This window comes from Neurospora crassa, linkage group I (genome assembly GCF_000182925.2).
Source record: "Neurospora crassa OR74A linkage group I, whole genome shotgun sequence".
Taxonomy (NCBI): domain Eukaryota; kingdom Fungi; phylum Ascomycota; class Sordariomycetes; order Sordariales; family Sordariaceae; genus Neurospora; species Neurospora crassa.
In genome coordinates this window covers 1,877,675-1,900,470 of record NC_026501.1, presented here as the reverse complement: position 1 = coordinate 1,900,470, position 22,796 = coordinate 1,877,675, and the positions used below count along the sequence as shown (strand labels likewise).

General features: G+C 52.5%; 5 protein-coding genes across 5 annotated transcripts; 3 read left to right on the top strand and 2 right to left on the bottom strand.

Annotated features, from left to right (window-relative positions):
• Positions 1 to 189: 189 nt before the first annotated feature.
• Positions 190 to 2,064, bottom strand: NCU01948 (60S ribosomal protein L21). The gene is made up of 3 exons (XM_959139.3): positions 1,838 to 2,064; positions 1,731 to 1,778; positions 190 to 1,535 (listed from the first exon to the last, which is right to left on the bottom strand). Exons 1-3 carry the CDS (start codon positions 1,939 to 1,941, stop codon positions 1,205 to 1,207), a joined length of 483 nt encoding a protein of 160 aa, XP_964232.1. The 5' UTR covers positions 1,942 to 2,064; the 3' UTR covers positions 190 to 1,204.
• A 77-nt stretch (positions 2,065 to 2,141) lies between these two features.
• On the top strand, positions 2,142 to 3,688 carry un-16 (unknown-16). Its single transcript, XM_959140.3, has 3 exons — positions 2,142 to 2,319; positions 2,510 to 2,608; positions 2,723 to 3,688. Exons 1-3 carry the CDS (start codon positions 2,255 to 2,257, stop codon positions 3,129 to 3,131), a joined length of 573 nt encoding a protein of 190 aa, XP_964233.1. The 5' UTR covers positions 2,142 to 2,254; the 3' UTR covers positions 3,132 to 3,688.
• On the bottom strand, positions 3,523 to 5,005 carry NCU01950 (pre-mRNA-splicing factor slu-7). The gene has a single exon (XM_959141.2). It carries the CDS (start codon positions 4,843 to 4,845, stop codon positions 3,595 to 3,597), a length of 1,251 nt encoding a protein of 416 aa, XP_964234.1. The 5' UTR covers positions 4,846 to 5,005; the 3' UTR covers positions 3,523 to 3,594.
• Positions 5,006 to 5,308: 303 nt separating this feature from the next.
• On the top strand, positions 5,309 to 11,409 carry upr-1 (ultraviolet photoreactivation-1; the record flags this gene model as incomplete). The annotated part of the gene is made up of 2 exons (XM_959142.2): positions 5,309 to 5,762; positions 5,828 to 11,409. Exons 1-2 carry the CDS (start codon positions 5,528 to 5,530, stop codon positions 11,407 to 11,409), a joined length of 5,817 nt encoding a protein of 1,938 aa, XP_964235.2. The 5' UTR covers positions 5,309 to 5,527.
• Positions 11,410 to 14,411: 3,002 nt separating this feature from the next.
• On the top strand, positions 14,412 to 22,647 carry eat-3 (encodes anonymous transcript-3). Its single transcript, XM_959144.3, has 4 exons — positions 14,412 to 14,891; positions 15,294 to 16,364; positions 16,415 to 21,743; positions 21,808 to 22,647. The coding sequence occupies exons 2-4, from the start codon at positions 15,888 to 15,890 to the stop codon at positions 21,966 to 21,968; spliced, it is 5,967 nt and encodes a 1,988-aa protein (XP_964237.3). The 5' UTR covers positions 14,412 to 14,891; positions 15,294 to 15,887; the 3' UTR covers positions 21,969 to 22,647.
• The last annotated feature ends 149 nt before the right edge of the window (positions 22,648 to 22,796 follow it).

Genomic DNA, 22,796 nt, shown 5'->3' with positions numbered 1-22,796 from the left:
GTCAAACCACTTCCGATTTGGAAGGGTCCAAGACGGGTACCTAAAGGTACGTATGTGTACTGGTTAAGAAGGTACACTTTGCCTAGAGGTACCTACCTATGTACATACTAGATTTACACCAGTAAGTAGCATTTAGACAAAGAGGAGATCCAGTAGCTTAGCCACATGCTGAGAGAGCCTTATCACTTCCCCGGCCGCAATATCCAATTGGCCAAATCTGTTTATTTTTTGAGCCACATGCTACCAACGCCTCGTCAATGTCAGAAAGCCACAACGAGACCAAGCAAAATCCCTGACGATGCTTCGGCAGGCATTCGAGGTCTGGAGCGAGCTTGCTCGACATTTCCGTCCACATGAACCTCAAACCCCACAGTGAATCTGTCATCGATCTGTGATGGACCGCCTCAGCCCGCCGCCTTTGTCCAACCAGATGATCATCATCATAGTATACAATCCAAGAACATTCTTGAGAGTGGAACGACCAGTGACAAACAGATATATAACTGAAGCTCCGTTATCAAGTTTCATAAGCATGAACGCTTTCAATCTAGCAAGGCTGTTGCGTTGATGCGCCTGGGGATGTATAAATGGCCCTGGTTGGGTATCGAAATTCTACAATTCAAATAATCATCAGTTGGCTCAAAAGATGGCATCTCTGCGTCCAGGTCGGAAACGGAAGCCCAGTATAACGCTGTAGTCATTTCGTTCTACTCAAATCTCTCCCATCTTTCAAGTTGGATTTGAAGACCTTCTGAGCGTGCTAAGATGCTCACAATACGTACTGGTAGCAGAGATTGGCCCGGTGAAGTGGTTTGTCACGTTTGCTCTATTTGCGTATCCCTATCAACCGCAAGATGCTAGGTCGAGAAACAGAGCGGCCGCACAGCCAGACAGGGCTCGAATTGTGTGTCCCTGTGTGACTCGTCTGGCCACGAGATTCGTCTGGCGTAGTCCATCCGATCACAAGTTGGCTCGAGGCTCAAAAGCACGTACACCTGATCAGGAGGAGGCGCATCGAGCCGGTTCTCGTGTGTTTTGGTTTTGGTCATGGTCATGCCACTGGTATTTTTGATTCCTATAAGCACTCCCGCATCCCAGACCAAAAAATCCATGCAGGATATCTATCCGTGTCGAACGCGATGAACCCCATGCAAAGAAAAACCAAATACGCCAGGTCTACCACCAGTCCTATCCCAAGAGTACTTTAGATAGTGGTCTCGTAGGCGACGGGGGCAACGGTCTCGGGCTTGTTGTCGACGACAGAGATGGTGCGAGCCTCACGGGGAAGAAGGGCCTGGCGCTTGAGCTGGACGGGCTTGCCCTCAGCCTTGGCCTGCTTCTTGAGCTCGGCGTTCTGCTTGACGCGGCGAAGGAAATCGTCGCGGGAGCGGGAAGGCTGAATGTGCTCGATGCGGACGTTGATGCGCTTCTCGATGTAGCGGTGCTTCACCTTCTTGTAGATGATGATGCCGACAGCGGACTTGGTGACGTTGTAGATGACACCAGTCTTGCCGTGGTAGACCTTGTGGGCCATACTAATCGATTTCCAACGTCAGTTTCATAGCTCGCCCGTATTTCCGCAAAAAGTCCTCGTCGTTCGAAATCGCATGTGCCCCTCCTCTTTCGAAATTCCGATGTTTCAGAACCCCAACATATTCCGCATCTCGGTGTTTGTCGCAATCGTAATGGCCCCAAAAAAAATAAGAAGCGTGGGAATGATCGTCGCTTACCCCTTCTGGACAGCACCGTTGACCTTGATGTCGACGATGTCGCCAACCCTAGCAGAAAGTTAGCCATGACGTCCCAACTACCCCAATTCGTCGCTGTCGCAACATACTTGTACTGCTTAAGGTAGGTCGAGAGGCGGATCATACCCTTCTCGCGGAAGTTCCGCGAGAAGGCGTATCTCGTACCAGCACGGAGACCTGCGGCGTGACCCATCGTGACGATTCGGCGTGTATGGGGATGCTGAAGACGGTGGTTGCTGCGGGCGTCAAATTTGGACGACGAATTTGTGTGCAAGCAAAACTAGGTCTCGATTTCCCGTTGTATGACTAAGCGAGGTGGGCAAAGCTTGGGCCAACCACCAGCCTGCCAGCGTTAGGGCAAGCGGATTTGTGCCGGCAAGGCTGAACGCACGGGCCACCACAAACCCTCCTCCAAGTGGCCCTTTGATTTTCTTACTTTGAGAAAACGACTTTCGAAACTTTTCGCTGCCAGTCGACGATCTTTTGAGAAAGCCCCCAACAACAAGATGGCGCCTCGTTCTTACTCGAAGACCGCTAAGGTCCCCCGTCGCCCTTTCGAGGCCGCTCGTTTGTGCGTCTAAGTTTGATTCCGAACTCCTTTTCGACGGCCTCTGCGAAGCGACAGCAATTGCAGCGGGAGCAACCATCTCCATGTTCTTTGCGCGTGCGATCGCTCGCATGCCTCAAATCACCGGCCACTGAGCATGAGCTTGACTCTGCTTATGTCGATTGTGATCATACGACTAACTTTCGGACCTCAGGGACTCCGAGTTGAAGCTCGTTGGCGAGTATGGTCTTCGCAACAAGCGTGAGGTCTGGCGTGTGCTCTTGACCCTCTCCAAGATCCGTCGTGCTGCCCGGTAAGTTTTTCTCGTACCCCATCCAGTTATCCAGCAAACCAGGCCCAGAAATGGGCCTCAGGCGCTGGGGAATGATGTGCAAGGGAATCGCCCGATTACTAACTTCTGCCACAGTCAGCTTCTTACCCTCGACGAGAAGGACCCCAAGCGTCTTTTCGAAGGCAATGCCCTCATTCGCCGTCTCGTTCGCGTCGGTGTCCTTGACGAGTCCCGCATGAAGCTCGATTACGTCCTTGCCCTCAAGGCTGAGGATTTCCTTGAGCGTCGTCTCCAGACCTGCGTCTACAAGCTCGGCCTCGCCAAGTCCATCCACCACGCTCGTGTCCTCATCCGCCAGCGCCACATCCGCGTCGGCAAGCAGATCGTCAACGTTCCCTCTTTCGTTGTCCGTCTCGACTCCCAGAAGCACATCGACTTCGCCCTCACCTCTCCCTTCGGTGGCGGTCGCCCCGGCCGTGTCCGCAGAAAGAAGGCCAAGGCCGCTGAGGGCGGTGAGGCTGCTGAGGAGGAGGATGAGGAGTAAATTTGAGGCGCCTATCTTGGTGGGCTGGGTTTCAGGTGACTAGCATCGGCTAGTAGGAACACAGGTTTTGGAAGGTCCATTTTGCCTTAACCTACATTATGATCACGATGTCCATGTAGTCAGGGATCAAAATGCATGCACGGTTGGCACTGAAATATGTGCCTGGAAGCTAAGAAACCCCCGGATCTGAAGGCACCACCTTACAAGTCTCAATTATACACCATCTTCTTGTTGCATGCTCAGAACCGCCACATTTTGTTTTTGTGAAGCTTCTCAAGTGCCCCGTCTTGGATGTATCAGCCGACGTACTCGAGTAAATTGCTTTCATGTCTCTGGATTCCTCTACGTCATGTTCTAGTTCCGCAGGCTACTCCAGGGGTGCACAAGGTATGATCGGTTAGGCACTCTCAAGTTGTGGCACTGTGGTATCATTTTTAACATCAAAAACTGTTAGACATACTGTTTACTTGTCCCAAGCATCCGCCTTCTCGCTTGCAGCTATACCTGCCTCTCCTGTGCAGTAACTGTTCTTGACAAATGAATGACAGCAAGCGTAGCCCCATCTGAAGTCTGACCACCAACTGCCCCAAACAGATGTGTGATTGTTGATGTAAACGTCCTCGAGATACTTGGACTTGCCGACCTTCTTCGGTGCCCCCTTGATCAGGCCGGCCTCGTCATACTCCACAAAGGTCTCGCTTTCCTTGATGGTTTCTCGAAGTGCGTCTGAGATGACGGGCTGTGTGCCATATTGGTTCGCCAACTCTTCCGCTCTCTTCCTCCGCTTGGCCTCGCGTTCCTCAGACTCCTTCTTGCGTAGAATCTCACCAGCAGTCGGGTTGGCTTGCAAATGCAGGCTGGTATCGCCCGATCGCTCCTGTGCCTCCCATGCATAACGCTGGGCCTTTTCGAATTCCGCTGCTTCGCCAGAAGCACGGAGGAAACTTTCCTCAGCGAACAAGGCGGCGGACTTGTCGGCTATAGCACCGGCGTCGACGAGGGCGCGCTTCTTGGGGTTGTATTTGGCGGAATCCGAGTCCAAGTTCAGAAGGTACTTCGCTGTGTCCTCGCGAATACGCATAGATTGTTTGGTCGTAGCACGATCGCGTCCCATATCAGATTCCTCGTCGTACTTAAACCCTGACTTGTCGTCTTCGGGACCATCTGCTCCCTCCCCATCCGGCGTCTTCTGGTCTCCCTGTAATGCCCGTCGAGCCTCCTCCAGCATGTTATACTCCTCCACCACCTCCATGTACTGTTTTGGATCATACGCGCTGTAAACATCTCGCTTGGCCTCGTACCCCAACTTCACGTCGCGCACGATCCGGTCCGCCTGGATATCCTTGCCCGTCGCTTTGGCGCCGAATTTGCGCGGCCGTTCGAGGCAGTCTTTCTTCTTGTGTCCCATGGCGCCACAATTCTCGCACGCGCCCTTGACCCATTTCGTCCTTGCCGGACCGGCCTTCTTACCCCGGGCGAGAAGTGCGGCGGCTTGGGCGGCTTTGTCTTCCTCCTGCTGCCGCGCACGCTGATGAAGAAGAGAATCACCTTCTTCATTATCCAGACCACTGACATAAAAGGGCTGTTTGCTGATATATGACGGGATGTAGATGTTGTCCTCCTTGCGGGCGGCGCCAGCGCCGGTCTCCGACTTGTCGGTTGAGCTAGGGGCAGCTGTGGCCTGCTCGCGCCTATTTGGTGGTGGGGGAGGCATGGTTACCTTGGTGTTAAAAAGATGTGATCCAAAGGCCTTAGAGAAAATGTACTAAATGAGATGATGACTTGATAGTCAGTGTGTCGAGAGAAAAGTTGTTGGATCCGAGACTCTGGGCAAGTTCAGTTGCTTTACTCAAAGGTCGTCGTGGTTGGACGAGAGTTCTGCGGCAGGCATGCGGCCGGTCCAGGGAGGTCAGCAGCCAGTGCACCTCTGTGCTCTTTTGCCCTGAACCCAGCTGTCCGTCAATTGGTCATCTTCATCCCTAACCCGCAATCCACGGTACCTGCTCACTTCGATGATATTCTGTTCCGCATCATGATCTTGATTTCGGTTTCATTGTCAAAAGGCGCTCAGTGTATCCGGTATTCAAGGTGTTGTCGATCGTCTTGAATCACACCAAATACACACACGTCCATCGACAGGACGGCTGCTCAATAAGAGACAGCTTTGACTGGAACACGCCGATTTAAGCCAGCGTCGCATCACGTGCTTTGGCGTCACTAGTACGTGTACAGTCGCGCGCGCTCGACGACTTTTGTGGCGCGCATGCCATCCTCAACCAAACAACCCGAAAAGCGTGTCTCTAAGGAATGAACGTCGCTTCATCGGGCAGCTGGATAGCTTAATACTGCTCCGGAAACTTAACAATGATCATCTGGCACCCCCAGCGGCCAGCATCATGGAATTTTTAAGACTTCGATTGAACTGTATTGATCACTACCAAGCCACGCCAACCAGATATGATCCCCAGTTTGACCAAGATGTGCGCTTTTCGCGTTCGCGGAAGGCCGCCAAAGTCCCTGTAATTCGGGTGTTCGGATCGACCGACAAGGGCCAGAAAGTCTGCGCTCATATTCATGGTGCCTTTCCCTATCTGTATGTCGAGTATGACGGAAATCTAGAACCCAACAAGGGTGAGTGTTTCCCTGTTTCTACACACATGGTTCGCGCATACGTTCCCTTTCTCACATAGTTTTAGCCTACGAATATATCGCAAAATTGCATGCATCCATAGATCATGCGTTAGCTATCAGCTACCGGAAAGATCCCATTCGCGATCGGCCCAAATATGTAGCACGGATTTCGCTGACAAAAGGTATACCCTTTTATGGCTTCCATGTGGGTTATCGCTTCTATCTCAAGATTTACCTGTTCAACCCGGTGGTCATGTCGCGTCTCGTCGATCTCCTTCAGCAAGGTGTTATTATGAGTCGGAAATTTCAACCATACGAGGCCCATCTGCAGTATCTCCTTCAGTTCATGGCTGATTACAACCTGTACGGCTGTAACTACCTGGATGCGGCGATGGCCACCTTTCGAGCACCTGTACCGAAGCATGACAGCAACATTGAAGGCCGTGAGGCTGAACATCACTGGGACGATACAACGATCCCGTCAGAGCTGATTACGGATAATTACAGCCTTCCCCGGGCTAGCCACTGCTCCCTTGAAGTGGACATCTGCGTCGAAGACATCCTGAATCGAAAGCAAGTCAAAGAGCGAAGGCTTCATCATGATTTTATCGAAAAGGAGCAGCCGGTGTCAAGCCAAGAAAAGCTGGTGCACAGCATGGCTGGACTCTGGACGGATGAGACAAACCGCAGGAAAAAGCGTATGGGAATAACGGACCCTGAAGTCAACCCTTTTCCTCCGGAAGTCTTGGTATCAATGTCTGCGGACCCACGTCAATCACAGGTGATGGGGTGGGTTCATGAAGCTGAGTACCGTGCTGGTATTCAACAATTGGTTGCTCAGGAACAGAACAACACAGATGGACGTCAGGAGACTTTCTCCCGCTTTGTGCAACCAGTTCCATTTGAAGAAACTATCAAGACTACTTTAGAGTCAGTGGAAGACTTATACCCAGACAACTTGAGCCAAGCTCTGCAAATCGAAGCACAATTTTTCCACATGAATGCACACCATCTCATCAGTATCGATGTCGACGAACGAAGCATTTTTCAGCTGACACGCGAGCCGTATGCAAAACACACTCGACACGAATACGCGGGCAGAATCTCACCGGAGGAGCCTTTGAATGGTGTTGGAGAAGGATTTGGTGTGGGGGATTCAATGATTTATCCTATGGATGGGCGGATCCGTGTATACCAACCCAGAGCTTCCATCCGTCATAAACTTTTGAAGATTGCCCAGACTTACTCTTCCAACATACCAGCCAATACAGGAAGACAAGCCGGGATTCTTGGTCCTGGAGAGCGACAACGAAGATCTCTCAAGCATCCCAGGCCGCCGGGAGAAGTTGATCATGGTGCACCTGCAAAACGTCAGGTGCTCCAAGCTGAGTACTCAAGGGAGTCACTTCACATAAAAGCCGACCCTCCGCAAAGAGCTTTGAGAAAGGCTCCGAGAAACGCACATGAACAAACTCAAGGTGCAGGTCAGCCAGGGCCTCAGAGAAAGCTCCAGAGTAACCCTCCGGAAAGGGTTTACGAGGAACCAAACAAGAGGGTTCACGAGGAGGCTCAACCAAAGGTCCATCGAAAGGCCCAGCAAAGGTCTCGGGAACATGACCAGAAACAGGGCCAACAGATAATACAGGAACAAACTCAAGATCATGATCAGGGAGGATGCCAGAAGGAAGTTCCAGAAGATTCGGCATTCACGACGCCAGCTCTGACAGTCCAGCCAATGAAACCCAATAATCAAGATCCAGCAGGAGAGGAACTATCGGTGAATAGTCTGCGGGTCGAGCCACCAAAACCTAAGACATCTCAGCCCATGAAGTCTGCTATGAAGCAGAGCTTCACACAAGAGTTCCAAAACCGTACGATCAACTTTCCCGTCGTCAAAGATCCACAAGATCCTAACACAAGGGCGCGACTGAGCCAAAAGAGTGGTTCGCAGAAAAACGAGGGTAACGTCACCAGAAAGCAACTTGCCTTCGACCCTCAACCCACCATTTTGGGGCCATCGGCTCAGGCGAAACCCGGTCAGACTAAATCCAACCTAAAATCGTCGTCCAGGCCCCTTGACTCGGCCCCTGTGGCTTTGGCTCCGGCACTCTTGTGGAGTGGCTCAAAGAAAATGTTTGTCTTGAACAATAAACCTCCATCCCTGAGCGAAGTCCGCTGTACCATGCAGGTACATGGCCTACCTGATGTCATCTATCAAGACGCATATTACAGTAAGGATGAGGATGTTCCCTCCAGACCGAGAGAATATGCAGGCAGGGAATACCGACTTGACGGTAGCTCTGTTCCTTGGCTCTCCGATTTCGACCCGACTGGCACATCTTCGGCGACATATGGCGAGAAACCTACCTCCGGTGCCGACTGGCCGATGCTGGAGGCAATCTATGAGGCTCAACAAGAGGAATGTGCGATGAGGGGTTGGGAAATAGCAGATCCTCCTCCTTCTTTCAAGGAAGTCAGTAATTGGTGGACAGATGAACAAAACGATCGCAATCCAAAACGATGCCATTCCACACCCCTAAGGATTAAAACCTACCGCTCCCAAATTGCGGGCGTGACGCCAAAGAACAAGCATGGCTTCGAACATCCCGAAAAGACAAAATCTGAAAGCAAACAGGATCAGGCACAGTACATGAGCGCCATGAGCCTAGAGGTACATGTTAACACCCGGGGCAAGCTAGTACCGGATCCTGAAGAAGACGAAGTGCAGTGTGTGTTTTGGTATCTGCGGTCCGAAGTAAACGCTCTCCGCGGAACTCAGACGCCGGATGATACGGCACGGGGCATTATCGTTTTCTCAGAGGATAGTCTGCTTGCAGATAGAATCCGAAAGCACACATCCGTGCCGGTGGTTCAAGAGACAACAGAACTTGATATGATGGTCCGGATGGTCGAGATTGTGCGGAACCATGATCCCGATATCTTTACGGGATATGAGGTACATGGCAGTTCATGGGGCTACCTTATTGAGCGAGCGAGAATAAAGTATGAGCTCGACCTCTGTGATGAGTTCTCACGCATGAAGTCTCAGTCAAATGGGCGTATCGGTAAGGATGCGGATCGCTGGGGCTTCAACACGACATCCTCGATTCGGATTACAGGACGGCACATGATCAACATTTGGAGAGCCATGAGAGGCGAACTCAATCTTCTACAGTATACCATGGAGAATGTTGTTTGGCATCTGCTACACCGTCGGATTCCTCATTACAGTTGGAAGACATTATCGGATTGGTATCTGAGCGATCGACCGAAGGATCTGGATAAAGTTCTCCGATATTACCTGACGAGAACGCGGCTTGATATTGAAATCCTGGAAAAGAACGAGCTCATTCCTAGGACAAGCGAGCAAGCAAGACTGCTTGGTGTTGACTTTTTTTCTGTCTTCTCCAGAGGATCGCAGTTCAAGGTAGAGTCCATCATGTTCAGGATAGCCAAACCTGAGAACTTCCTTCTCCCTTCTCCAAGCAGAAAGCAAGTGGGTGCACAAAACGCTCTGGAGTGTCTACCCTTAGTGATGGAACCGCAGAGTGCATTCTACAGCAGTCCTTTGCTTGTTCTTGACTTTCAGAGTCTGTATCCCAGTGTCATGATCGCCTACAACTACTGCTACTCGACCTTCCTTGGGCGTATCGTCAGCTGGCGAGGTAGAAACAAAATGGGTTTCATGGACTACAAGAGGCAAGAGGGGCTTCTTAGTCTACTCAAAGATTACATCAACATCGCCCCAAACGGCATGATGTACACAAAGCCTCATATTCGCAAGTCACTTCTTGCAAAGATGCTTACCGAGATTCTCGAAACTCGTATCATGGTCAAGTCCGGTATGAAGCAAGACAAGGATGATAGGGCGATTCAGCAACTGCTGAATAACCGGCAGCTGGCGCTGAAGCTCCTCGCCAACGTCACCTACGGTTACACATCGGCCTCGTTCTCAGGTCGTATGCCCTGCTCCGAGATTGCCGACAGCATCGTCCAAACCGGTCGCGAAACCCTTGAGCGGGCCATAGCCTTCATTCATAGCGTCCAAAAATGGGACGCCGATGTTGTCTACGGAGACACCGACAGTCTTTTCGTCTCTCTCAAGGGCCGCACCCGCGAACAGGCCTTTGAGATCGGCCAAGAGATCGCCGACGCTGTCACCAAGTTGAATCCGCGGCCCGTCAAGCTCAAGTTCGAAAAGGTCTACCACCCATGCGTACTCCTCGCCAAAAAGCGCTACGTCGGCTACAAGTACGAGAGTCGGGACCAGACCGTGCCCGTGTTCGACGCCAAGGGCATCGAGACGGTCCGGCGCGACGGCACACCCGCCGAGCAACGGATCGAGGAGAAGGCGCTCAAAATCCTCTTTGAGACTGCCGATCTCAGCCAGGTCAAGAGTTACTTCCAGGAGCAGTGCCACAAGATTATGCGCGGCGCCGTGTCCGTGCAGGATTTTTGCTTCGCGCGTGAGGTCAAGCTGGGCACGTACAGCACGTCCGGTCGCGGCGGCCCGGCTCCCGCTGGCGCGCTCATTGCCACCAAAAAGATGAAGGAGGACGCGCGGGCGGAGCCGCAATATGGCGAACGGGTGCCATATGTGGTGATGGCCGGCGCGCCGGGGATGAGGCTGGTAGACCGGTGCGTGGAACCCGAGGAGCTGTTGAATAACGCACATGCTACGTTGGATGCGGACTACTACATTAACAAGAACATCATTCCGCCGCTAGAGAGGATCTTCAACTTGGTCGGCGCGAACGTGAGGACTTGGTATGAGGAGATGCCCAAGGTTCAAGTCTTGCGGAAGGTGGCGGAGGATGAAGACGCTGATGACGATGCTTCCAAAGGCCCACTGCTGGGACTGCTAGGGGCGTCACCAAGCAAAAAGGGTACGGCAGCGGCAGAAGCAGCTGCAGCAGCTGCAGAACTAGAGATGGAAGATATGTTGGGAGAAGACGGCGAGCTCCTCCCTCCTGACGTCGCAGCTGCCCAAGCCCAAGCGCGCAAGACTCTCGAAGCCTTCCTCAATACCACCATCTGCACAGCCTGCGGCGTCAAGATCAAGCGGCCGCTCGGGGTAGGGCTTGCGCGCGAGCTGGGCATGCTTGAGGAGGGCGAGGGCGCCGTGGACCGAGGCCTGCCGCTCTGTCACCGGTGCGCTTCGGATCCACCCACGCTTATGGTCGACATGCAGGCCAAGGTCAACAGAGCCGAGAAAAGCTACGTGGAGATTATGAAGGTGTGTCAGAGCTGTGCGGGCTTTGCGTTATCCGAGGAGGTGCCCTGCGATAGCAAGGATTGCCCTGTCTTTTACTCGAGGGTGAAGCAGAGGACGAAGGTAACGGCGGTAAAGAGGGTGATGGAGCCGTTGATCAAGTTGTTTGGAGAGTTGGAATTGGATAAGGCGAGTAGTGAGGATGAGGGTGGCGACGAGGAGGGTAATTGGGATCTGGAAGGGAGAGGTGAGGTGGTTGACGAAAGTGGTGTAGAAATGCAAGAAGACGCAAGAGTAAGGTATGAGGAGGAGAAAGTGAGATTCGAGACCATTGTCAAGGGCAAGGTTAGAGCCATGAGTGAGGAGTTGGTGGAGAGGAAAGAGATTATTGACAACAGTTATAAGAGCCTGAAGGCGGCATCGTTGGAATGGTAGTCAAGCCTAGCGTGGTTGTTTGGGTCAAGGGGATTATATATGAATCTGTTTTGTCCATTCATGCACTGTTGTTGGATATTCCACTTACTCCGTCAAGCACCGGTGGCTTGTTGGCTCATGAATTCGAATCGGTCAAAAAGTTGTATAGTTGGGCCTGGACATCATCTGACCTTCATGCTACGAGGCACATGAACCTCAGAAACTCCCATTCCTAGTTTATTGAGAGCCACCGACGTCTTTGAGCAAGGACTGCGGAGAGACAACGCACCCACGACTTTTGAACTTCCTCTCTTCTTTTTATTTCGCTTTTCTTCTCAAACAATTTTTAGTCCTTACCTTTCTCTTCTTCATATTCTCTTTCTTGAAAAGGGTTCCACTTCACCATGGAAATGATGTCTGGTCATGGCTTTCCTCAGGAGAGTGTCTGGTGTCCGGTCTGTTTACTCGGGGTTTGGCTGATTAAGTTGTTGCCAATATGAAAGGATACAACCTCTGGTAAACCTTCATTTACAAGTTCTATGACCGTCATCCACGGCGTTCATCATTCTAAGAGACTAATTACACAAAGGCTTGGCACATGGTATTGCCGCACATGGATCCCTTGACTGCGCTCTTCCAGGCTGGATCGGGAAATCTGGGAAATCCGCGGATGCGTGGTTTCAGAAAGGTTCTAACCGAGGTGTTGCATACTTCAAGCCATAGCTGGGTAGGGTAGGGTATCATATAGAAAGGGTATCAAGATGGTTCGGCATGTTATTGGCCCCGACCCTGTCAACGGTATAAGTTATTGTTTATTGCCGCTCCGAGGGAAGAAGGTGAACAGTGATGAGGTGTCCATAAGAGGAGCCGATAGAAAAAGCCCTACCACAGAAACACGCGCCCAGCACATGGAATACAGGGATATATACATCAGCCTCGGTTTTTGTTGTTAGCGCGGGACTTCATTACGCACTCTTCGTAACTCTGTCGCAGGAACCGCGTTAACAAGCAAACCAGGGTTGAAATATATAGACACGGGATCCTGGCCGTTGCTGGCAGCAGGTCGCTCGATGACGGTTCTGGGAAACCATCATTCATTGCACGGACGGCGGGCCGGCGCCATTTCTTATGCAGGTACCATTACCATCCATCTCGGATGGTTCCGGCTCGGTGGTGTTGGCGAGATGGAGATGATGAGGCATAACAGGGGAACATTAAACCATCTCTCTCATCAAACGGTTGTGGATACTATGCCTTTTCAAACAGGGTCCTTTTGCGAGAAACCAGCAAGTTCGTGTACAACAACTTCTTTTCCTTCACAGGTTATGGCGATGGTTTAGGGGACTCGCCCAGTGTGGATCCCAGTTAAGTTGACGAGTGGATGTAGCTAAATAGGGGTTGCCAGGCGAGCGCCAGGTCAGCAGACCTTGCTCGCTGTTGTGGCCTCTAAATCATGGTGTACTGTGGAAAGTGTTGGTGATGTCTATCCCGCCGTTGTAACAATGGACGTTGAGGATCAGAAGAAAGACAAGAAAGATGATGAGGAAAGCAGTGAAAAGAAATGGAACGGGTTGGTGGTAGCTTGGTATGTATTTTTTTTTTTTCCTTTCTTTTTTTTCTTTCTTTGTGATAATGCCTAAGTGCCTACGGGCTCTCGCTTTGCCTCTTACTTTCTTTTTTTTGGACCGAAGAGTCTGAGTTGATGATGAGCTATTCGTATTGGCTTGTTGTGACGAGCAGGGTGTCCGCCTTTGGTCAAGTCACAATAAAGCCCATACTATAGCAGCGTTACGTCACACGCATGTCGTGGAAGGACCGCGGTTTTGACAAAGATCCCATCGAGTCGATGATAAGATGATCTGGCGGATTGGTTCCCTGAGGTGGTGGAAGGTCGCAATAACCCCACGAAATGTGAGGCGGTGTATCGTAGGACAGAACCATACCCAGAATATCTACCTGGTGTACAGGTGAATATTCTGTAGAGTATGTAGGGAAGCGATTAGCGAGCTGCACCGCGCACATCGTTTGACTCGTTCCCCTGCATTCGCGCCTTGGCAAAGGAGACGCAGCAACGGCACTGGTCCGAGAGGTCGGGTGTCAAGTTCAGTTCCCCAAGCCGGTTAGAAAGGGAGGGAGGACTGCCGTGGTAGCCTCGTGCGAGACGACGGCGACAAGCCATGATTTGACGCGGGGATGAAACCCCCCAAACCCGGAGAGAGCTGACGGTGCAGTAGTGTAGTATAGTAGCGTCCAGCAGCAACCTCAATTCGTGCTCGTGAGATGTTTCCGGTGTTGCACTCCGAGACTCCCACCGGCCATGGACTGCTATAGTCGTCCCTCCCTCATTTCCATTATTTCCGGCTCTTTAACTTCTCAGTAGTTAGTCCTCTCCCCTTCTCATTCCTGGCCGATCTGCGGCATAGTAGTGTGTACCTTTACATAGCACCCCTTCCTGGCCTTCCATGCCCGCTGGCTGATCAGTACATGAGCCAATGTGGTGTCGAGAGGTGGAGATCGTGGATTTTGTGAGTATTGGTTTGACTGCCCGCCGTTCCACTGGCCCTGGACAAACTGCTTTCCATTTAGACTCACGCGGAATCACGGTCGACAGTCGGTGCCACAACCTTAGCACTGACTGGCACCTACAGTAGTGAGAGCGCCTCCCTGGGAGCAGGCTCTCAGGAGACAACTGAACCGCAGTGACGGTCGGAACTTAAAGTACATAGGTACATGTAAACGAAACTGTACATGGCACTGTGCACTTATTGGACAAGTGGGCCCTACAGTTATTCAAGGACTCCGCCAGTCGCGCGATCCAACCTGACCAGTGTGGAAAGGGAAGTGGATTGGAAGCCCAGTGGAAGTGGAAGCCGCCAGGCACACCCGACTGCAGCGCCATTCAGCGATCAGGCCCAGGCACACAGGCACGCCCCGACGACAGGGCAGGCGCACTGCACCACGGCAGCGGGCTCTCCCCCGTTTCCCCCCCTCCCCCCCCTTCCATCTTGTCGACTCGGACTTCCCTTGCACCACAAACTGTTGAACTGCGAGTTCGTCCCGTCCTTCGCATCATTTGAGTTACGACCACCAGTGAGGGCCTCTGTGACAGCCAGCAAGCCGAACAGTCTTGCGCGCTGCTGGGTCCAATTTCCCTCTTTTTTTTTCCCTTTTCATTGTCTCCATCTCCTATCATATCTCTTCCGTCTCCGCTCCGACGGGATTTCCGTCTCAAGGGGCTTCTCTCCATCTTACCTAATTAAACCGTCCGGCTGCCGACCGTGTCGGTGGAGGGCTGCAAACTCCAACTCGCCCGACCGCGCCCCGACCGATTCTCTCCGCCAGAGCCAGGCCAATCCCCGGCCATCACACCGTGTTCGTGCTTACTTGGACGCAAAAAAAGAAAAGAAAAAAACATAAACGTGAGGGAAAAGAGCGCGCGCGCGCGTGGCAAAGGGACAAGACGGATACCGCCCAAGAAGCGCAAGATATAGGTACACTGCAAGGTGCGCAACCGCAGCACTCCAACAGCCCAGTCGATCATCACACACTCCAATTCCTCCCACAGTCCACACTCCCTTCGCTTCCCTTTGCATTTGCACTGCCGTGAGTGGGCGTACGCACATGTGCATAGTTGGCTGTTAGAGCTGTCTAGAGGCAAGGCACTACGTGTTGCGCAGTGCTGTGCACAGGTCGCTGCACCTGGTGTCAGCTCTCCATCAAGTGTTGTTGTGCAGGCGTGGATCGATGTGTGATTTGCCAGCCTCGGCGTGTCAAATTCAATCGTTGCTCGCTTCCACTTCGTCCCCCTCCTTCATCACTCCCAATCCCAAGCAAGCAGGCAGCGTGCGACCGGCCGAGATATCCTATTTGCGGACAGCTTTGTTGACGCAGTTGGGCCAAGTCAGCTCTCTCAGGTTACCAACCGACCAACATCCAATTTTCCGCTGGGATCCATCGAACGGCATTCATGCTGCTGTATCAAAGGGGACAATTTCAATATCCGATACAACCACATCCCTCCCTTCCCCAGGACGTTCGAGGTCCCTACTTGCACCTGTCGCGTGAATCCCAACCGACCGAGACCGACCATCCGGACATCAACCAAACTTGATTGCTCCGATCTTTTCAACACCCTACCGGCTCGCCATAACATTTGTTTGTGCTTGCCGCCCGACCTACTGCTATCCGATATTTCCTAATCAACTTCTTTTTTGTCACTCCTTACTGTTGTCCGTCTTTTCGGCGCCGTCACTCTTTACTGTTGTCTCTTTCCCCCTTGTTTCTTTACAACCAGAGCCGACTGTTCTTTAATAGCATTCCGCAGGCAGCCGGGTCTGCCTTTCATACTCCGAATCACATCAGTACGAGCATTGGGCTGCCGACATCCTAGGAAAGACTGCATCCAGTGCATTTCGGATACGATACAAAACGAAAGTCGAACCGCCCTTGCGGTTGGGATACTGCATCCCATCAAGAAGTAATTGAGGCCTGCCTGTACGATGGCTTCGAGAAGAATGGCCAACTCTTTGGCACCCGACGACCAGGTCGCGGTCGTGACCGCCAGCGACCTGCACGATCCCTTTCTGAGCCCACCGGGACAAAACAACGCGCGACATTCCACTTTTGACTCCCAACTCTTCTCGCTCGACCATGGGGCCTCTGCCGAGCAAGTTAAACGAGCTCTCAAGGCTCACCTTCAAGATACGGAGCGAAGAATGGAGGAGGCTGGCAAATTGGGCACCGCCTTGGTACAACAGCAACGAGAACTTGCCGAGCGACTACGAGAGGTGGAACAGCTACAATCCGAATCCGAGATAGACCCCGATTTGCGCCAGAAACTGGCTGAGATTGAAAGGGAGTACAACGAGGTTGCCAGAGAAAGCGCGCGTGCTTTCCTGCCCAAACAGCGAGTTCCCAGTAATGACCCGGCTCAGGCTTCTCCGTCTCTCTTCTCACTAGAAGAGAGGGGCTCAAGGGTAAAGAGACCTTGTTTCCGTAGGTTGTAACTTAGGCTAATGGTTTGTAGCATCGCTCTGCCAGCCCGTCCAAATTCGAGAGTCTCGCCTCGTCATCTCCTTCCAAGGTCAGTATGCCGAATCGGAGATCACGCAATCAGCCCGCGAACCGCATCCACGATATCGAATTTGCTGCCGAAATTAGCACATCGTTGATTGCTCAGGTCCGGAACCTGCAAGCTCTGCTTGCCGAAAAGGAAGGAGAGCTCAAGAACCTCAAGGTCGAGAGATCTCGGTTAGAACTTGAGGCAGAAGGCCTTCAACAACGCATGCGGGCTTTGGATGAAAGTGAGAGCCGATATAAGGATGAAAACTGGAATCTTGAGACGCAGATTCACGAACTTTTGGCTGCACAACGGGAGGGTGCGGATCGCGAGAAAAAACTTCAACAGACGCTCAACATCGTCCAAGCCGAAAAGAACTCGACTCAGCGAGAGCTTGAGGAGCTCAAGCATAATCAATCCAAACAAGATGAGAAGCATGCTGCCACCATCAAGAGCCTCGAAATTGAGCTGGGCACCAGCCGACGAAACGCTGCTCTAGCAGAGAGTGAGCGCTTGGCGCTGCAAAAGAAGGTCGACGAGTTGACTCAACAAAACCAAGAGCTTGCAAGGGCATTCGCCCAAGAGCGTGGACGAGCACTGGAGCGCGAATCTCGTCATGGCAGCAGCGACGACGACTACCAGATGGCGGTTGATAGCGGCACACCAGAGCATTCACCACCACCGTCGCCGGTCAAATTAACCCCCAGACACTCTGGACTCGAGTCTGAAACCTTGAAGACCTCTCTCGCCCATGCCCATCGCACAATTCAGACCCTCAGGACCAACATTCATCGCGAGAAAACCGAGAAGCTCGAACTGAAGCGCATGCTTCAGGATGCCCGTGATGAGGTTGAGAAGCTGAGGACCGGACCTGATGGCCCACCTCACGGTCGCAAGAATCGGAAAATGGAGTCCAGAGAATTTAAGAAGCCGAGATTGGGTCAGCTGGGCCTTAACCGCTCGACCAAGACCGAGGTATTGCCCGTTGCGCCCCCTAGCCCAGAGGATCCGGAGTGGGAAGACCAGAGTGAAGCTCCATCCCCTCGTACTGTGGCGACTACCGGCCCGAACTTGCGTCCCGTTCGCAGCTTCATCCCTATTGCGGAATCTAGCAGCGACCACTTCGAAACAGCGAACGAAACTAGCGATGCGGCCTTCGAGACTGCAGCAGAGCGTGCCACGGAAACAGAAGATTTCCAGACCGGGGCCGAGGAATTCTCGGATGATGACTCCGACGCGCAAACAGAGACTGAAGCTTCCACTGGTGCTGGCCGCCTCAAGCGCCCTTCAATGATGCCTTTGGATGATCCAATCCACCGGTACTCCTTTGACAGTACCGCTTCGACGTCAGCAGACGATGAATATCCCGCTTCTAATGACCCTCGGATGATGACTCCATCAGCCCAGCCAGCCCAGAGGTTGCGGAGAGGCATCAGCCGTGCTACTCTTGCTTCCAACAGACGGTCACGACAGCATAGTGTCGATCCAGGCATGCATAGCAGCCCTGGAAGCTTCTTCAACAACACATCCGAGTCCCCGCAACAAGGTCAAAGCTTGTTTGCCGAGCTCAATGAGTTTGGTAGCGATGATGAATCATCCGTGGGCGCCGCTACGCCAGGTCGAAGAAGCATCCGGTCCGTTGCTAGCCAGAACCGCCCAGTTACACCGCCCCCCAGAGTTCCACGCCTGCCAAGGGCTGTGATGGTTGATAGCGGAATGGTGACCGACCCAGTTGATTTCAGATCTTTGGTCAACACCCCCGGTACGCCTTCATCGACGGTGTCCGCCCAAGAAGGTGATAGAAGTGCCACCAATATCAAGCGACCTATTTCCATGGAATCGGTCGTTGGACCTAACGGGTCACCTGCTTCCACTCGAATGCTCGGGGACGAGCAGGGACGGGCTGTTTTCGCACAGCCCGTACCGGCCGTATCCTATAGCGATGCCGGCGTGCAACATGACATTCAAACCACTGCCGTGCAGTTGCTGAGCATTTCTGTTGTTCAATCCGAGGACATTGAGCCAACACCTGTAGTACTGAATGTGACCTCGATCGTTTCGACAAACATCGAGCCTTTCTTGGACCCTGTTCCTGAACCGGCACCGCTTACAATGTCAACTCTCGTTTCAGAGGATGTTGAACCTGTACAGGAGCCAGAGCCTGAACCACTTCCCCTTGGTCTTTCAGGCCTCGTTACCGAGGATATTGTACCTGTTTCGGAACCCGAACCTGAGCCAGTACCCCTCATCTTGTCCAAGCTCGTTTGTGAGGACGTCGAACCGGTCTTGGAATTTGTGCCAGAACCAGCACCGCTCACCTTCTCGCAATGTGTTTCTGAACACATTGAGCCTGTTCTGGAACCTGTTCCCGAATCAGCGCCTCTGACTGTCGCGTCTTTCATTTCAGAGCACATTGAGCCGGTCCTCGAGCCAGAGCCACCCGCACCTGAACCGATTCCCCTCAGCGTATCGGGCCTTGTTTCCGAGCAAGTCGAGCCTCGCGCTGATCCAGAGCCCGAGGTCCGCCCGCCGCCAACACTCAGCATACCAACCATCCTTGCCCAGGACATTAAGCCGGATGCTAATGTGTCAGCAACTGTTGACCTTGCCTTTTCGCATGTTCTCTCGGAACAAGTTGAACCCGTTGAAATACCAGTGGAAGCACCTACTGTGGTCACAGTGGTGGAGGCACCGAAGGAAATCAAAGAGAAGGCTCTGCCTGTCACCCTCGGCTTCTCGTCGATTGTATCAGAGGATATGGAACCACGAGTCGAGCCTGCGCCCTTGCCGGCGCCGTTGTCACTCTCGCCTATCAAGGCAGAAGTTTTGGAGCCCCGTCAGGAACCAGAAGAACCGTCACCGGCTCTTGCTGTTTCGTCTATCCGGTCACACGACTTCGAGCCCGTTGAGCTCCCGCCTGTTCCCTTGCCAGCATTGTCGGTATCTTCAGTCCAGGCAAGCGCCATTGAGCCCGTTGAGGAAGCACCCACTCCTTTGCCGACGTTGTCGATCTCCTCGCTCCAAACGAACGATATTGAGCCTATCGAGGAACCGATCGCTCCCATGCCAACACTGTCGGTCTCCTCAGTCCAAGCGAGTGACATTGAGCCTGTCGAAGAACCACCTGCTCCTCTGCCTCCCTTGTCAATCTCCTCAGTCCAAGCGAGTGACATTGAGCCTGTCGAAGAACCACCTGCTCCTCTGCCTCCCTTGTCGGTCTCCTCAGTCCAAGCGAGTGACATTGAGCCTGTCGAAGAACTGCCGGCTCCTTTGCCGCCACTGTCTATCTCATCAGTTCAGGCGAGTGACATCCAACCTGTCGAGCTGCCAGCTACTCCCTTGCCACCGCTCTCCATCTCTTCAATCAAGGCGAGCGATATCAAGCCAGTTGAACGACCCATCGCCCCTCTACCGGCGCTCTCACTCTCGTCGATACAGGCGAATGACATTGAGCCCGAGGAAAGACCATTGACACCACCCCCTGCTATGTCCGTTTCACAAATCCAGCTATTGGATGTCGAACCAGAGAATGTTCCCGCTACTCTGCCGCCGACACTCTCTGTTTCAGAAATGCTGGCGCAAGAGATCGAGCCTCTCGCCCTGGAGCCTGCTCTCAGCCTTCCTCCATCAATGGCTTTTGCTGACTGGCAGTCACTGGCTATCGAGCCTCCCTTGAATCGCAGTCCGAAGAGAAATGCTTTCATTATACCCAATGACTCACAAACTGACGCACCTGTCGAGGGAGGCCTCTCGCGGTCTACTCCCGAGCAAAAGGCCGACTCACAGCAGAAGGTACAATTGGCTACTGTGGACCAGGAAGTGCAAACAGCATTGACCTCGGAGGCTATTGACATGCTTTTGATGTCAGGAACTCATCAGTCCCACACTCGTGAATTGGAGAGGTCAGAGTCGTCTTTGAGTACCGGCAGTCTCTCGACTATCAGGAGGCACCGGAGTTTCCAGGAGATCCCTGAAAGCATCGTTTCTTCAAAGGGCAAGATGGCGGATTACAGTACTGCTGTTAACGAAGGAACAACGACCGTTAGGAGACCAAATAGCTCTGCTAGTAGCAGGGCTTTCATAACCGATGTTCCACCCCTACCTTCTAACCACAAGGAAGCCATTGAAGCTGCCAGAACTGGCTCCTCAAGTGGCAACCAACCAATGACTGGTCTCATGGGGCCGCCATTATTATCGGCCTCTGCGCTCAGGAATCAAAGTCAGGGATTACGACCGCGAACTCCCAATGGCGATACACGTCCCATGTCTCCCATGTCTTACGTGTCTGGCCATGGCACGCCCACACCCCGTGCCATGGACAGAGCTGGTTCCGCACATGGAACCATGGCTTCCGGTGTTCATTCACCGTCTCGCTTGACGCAGCATAGCCGCAAGTCATCGGTCTCCTCTTTTGTTTCTGAAATGGACACGCGGTTCCAGATGCAACAAAACGGCGACTTTGATCCACATGGGTTCGGCACGGGTACCGACCCTCGCATGATCCAGGCTATTACCCAGACCATGATCGGTGAATATCTGTGGAAGTATACTCGCAAGGCTGGCCGTGGAGAGATGTCCGACAACCGGCATCGCAGATATTTCTGGGTTCATCCTTACACACGAACCTTGTATTGGAGTGATCGTGACCCCTCAGCTGCGGGTCGCAGCGAATTGAGGGCGAAGAGCGTTCCTATCGAGGCTGTACGGGTTGTGACGGATGATAATCCTATGCCTCCTGGTTTGCACCGCAAGAGTCTGGTGATCATCTCGCCCGGCAGGTCAGTCAAAATTACCTGTACAACGGGGCAGCGGCACGAAACATGGTTCAATGCACTCTCTTATTTGCTCCTTCGGACCAACGAACACGGCCACGCAGACGCAGAGGAAATAGCCGGGCATATCACGCGAGATGACATCAACGATTTCAACCCTCAATACTCGAGGCAAGCGCCAAGTGGCTCCCGTGGCGCACCTTCGCTGTCGTCCTACAACTCCAGGTCGCTTCGTGTTGACTCGCCGGCCCTTGACATGTCAATGAATATTCCGACCCTTACGCCCAACAGGCAAAGCGCCCAGAATCGCCCATCTGTCGGCACTCTTAGTCGGATCAGTGGCTATTGGAAGGAGAGCAAATTTGGCAGCATGAGAGGCACCAGGAGCGTTTCTGGTCGAGACACATCTCACGGCATCTACGAACAGAGTGAAGTCGAGGACAGCGCTGAGGATGTGAGACAAATGATTGAACAGCAAGACCGAGAAGCCGACCGCCTTGAGAACGTCAGAGCTTGTTGTGATGGTAAGTAGTCTCACGTTATGTTATCAGGACGTTTCCGTGGTATGGTATGCTAACATTTACATAGGGAAACATGATGTTGGCACGTTGACTAGTGGTTCTAAGCGCGGCCACAATCACCGTACACACCATCACCATCACCATACACACAGAGGGTCTTCGAGGGGACCTTCAAGAGGACCTAGTACTACACCATCACGGGCTGAAACCCTACGATCTGCGGCATGAACAGTTTTACAAACTCCAGTTTCGTCGGATAGTCTCTAGCCGAAGGGTTACTGTTACCAAATCACAAATCAGATTGCCACTTTATTTGGCGACATTTTCTTCTTGTCGATCGCTTCAGCCACCATTCTACTTTTGACAGAACACAACCGACCATACACTACGGAATTTATCATGACGTTGATGATCACTTCATCCACTGTTTTCTTACTTGTTTAGCCTGCGCTTCTGTCCAGAGACCCCTTGTGACCCATCATTGCATGGTGCCCTCGTGAGTTTTCTGCAAGTCGCTGCACCTTGTACTACCAAACTCGGGCTTTCTTCAGCTTCCTCGCTGTCTCTTATCTATTCATGTTTGGATTGGCTTAGGTTCTTGGGTTTGCGGGCGTTTCTTTCGTTCAGAAGCCGTGGACTTCTGCTACTCTTCGACAAATTGCTTGAAGGGATGAAACTGGATGTGGAAAAGAAAGAGTCGCGGAAAGAGGAGGACTGCAAAGGAAAAAATTGTCTGCGTTACTGTTTTTCTGGCTTCCCAAGGAGATGGGGGAATGGGAAGGAGATGGGGGTTTGGGGGGAAGTTTAGTGGAATAAGTTGAGGTACGCTGGTGCGAGCGATAGCTGGAACGCAGTATTTAATAGCAAGACATTTTGACTACACGCACTCTTGTCCTCCTGCATCTGTGTGGTTGTGTTAATACAAGTTCAAACATAGGTAGACCTAACAAAACACATTATACCGTCTAAGCAGCATTTTTCTTGCAGAGGCTCAGAAGGGTAGATACCCAGGAAAGTACCATATCTGCTTGGGTTGGTGACATTTAAAAGTGTCAG

Excerpts from the sequence above, each read along its gene's own strand:
- NCU01948 (XM_959139.3), bottom strand. The coding sequence starts at position 1,941 with ATGGGTCACGCCGCAGGTCTCCGTGCTGGTACGAGATACGCCTTCTCG. Across the intron at positions 1,779-1,837 it reads ACCTACCTTAAGCAGTACAA|GGTTGGCGACATCGTCGACA; the intron begins GTATGTTGCGAC and ends ACTTTCTGCTAG. Across the intron at positions 1,536-1,730 it reads AACGGTGCTGTCCAGAAGGG|TATGGCCCACAAGGTCTACC; the intron begins GTAAGCGACGAT and ends GAAATCGATTAG.
- eat-3 (XM_959144.3), top strand. The coding sequence starts at position 15,888 with ATGGCTTCGAGAAGAATGGCCAACTCTTTGGCACCCGACGACCAGGTC. Across the intron at positions 16,365-16,414 it reads TAGAAGAGAGGGGCTCAAGG|CATCGCTCTGCCAGCCCGTC; the intron begins GTAAAGAGACCT and ends AATGGTTTGTAG. Across the intron at positions 21,744-21,807 it reads CGTCAGAGCTTGTTGTGATG|GGAAACATGATGTTGGCACG; the intron begins GTAAGTAGTCTC and ends ACATTTACATAG.
- NCU01950 (XM_959141.2), bottom strand. The coding sequence starts at position 4,845 with ATGCCTCCCCCACCACCAAATAGGCGCGAGCAGGCCACAGCTGCCCCT.
- un-16 (XM_959140.3), top strand. The coding sequence starts at position 2,255 with ATGGCGCCTCGTTCTTACTCGAAGACCGCTAAGGTCCCCCGTCGCCCT. Across the intron at positions 2,320-2,509 it reads CCTTTCGAGGCCGCTCGTTT|GGACTCCGAGTTGAAGCTCG; the intron begins GTGCGTCTAAGT and ends TTCGGACCTCAG. Across the intron at positions 2,609-2,722 it reads AAGATCCGTCGTGCTGCCCG|TCAGCTTCTTACCCTCGACG; the intron begins GTAAGTTTTTCT and ends CTTCTGCCACAG.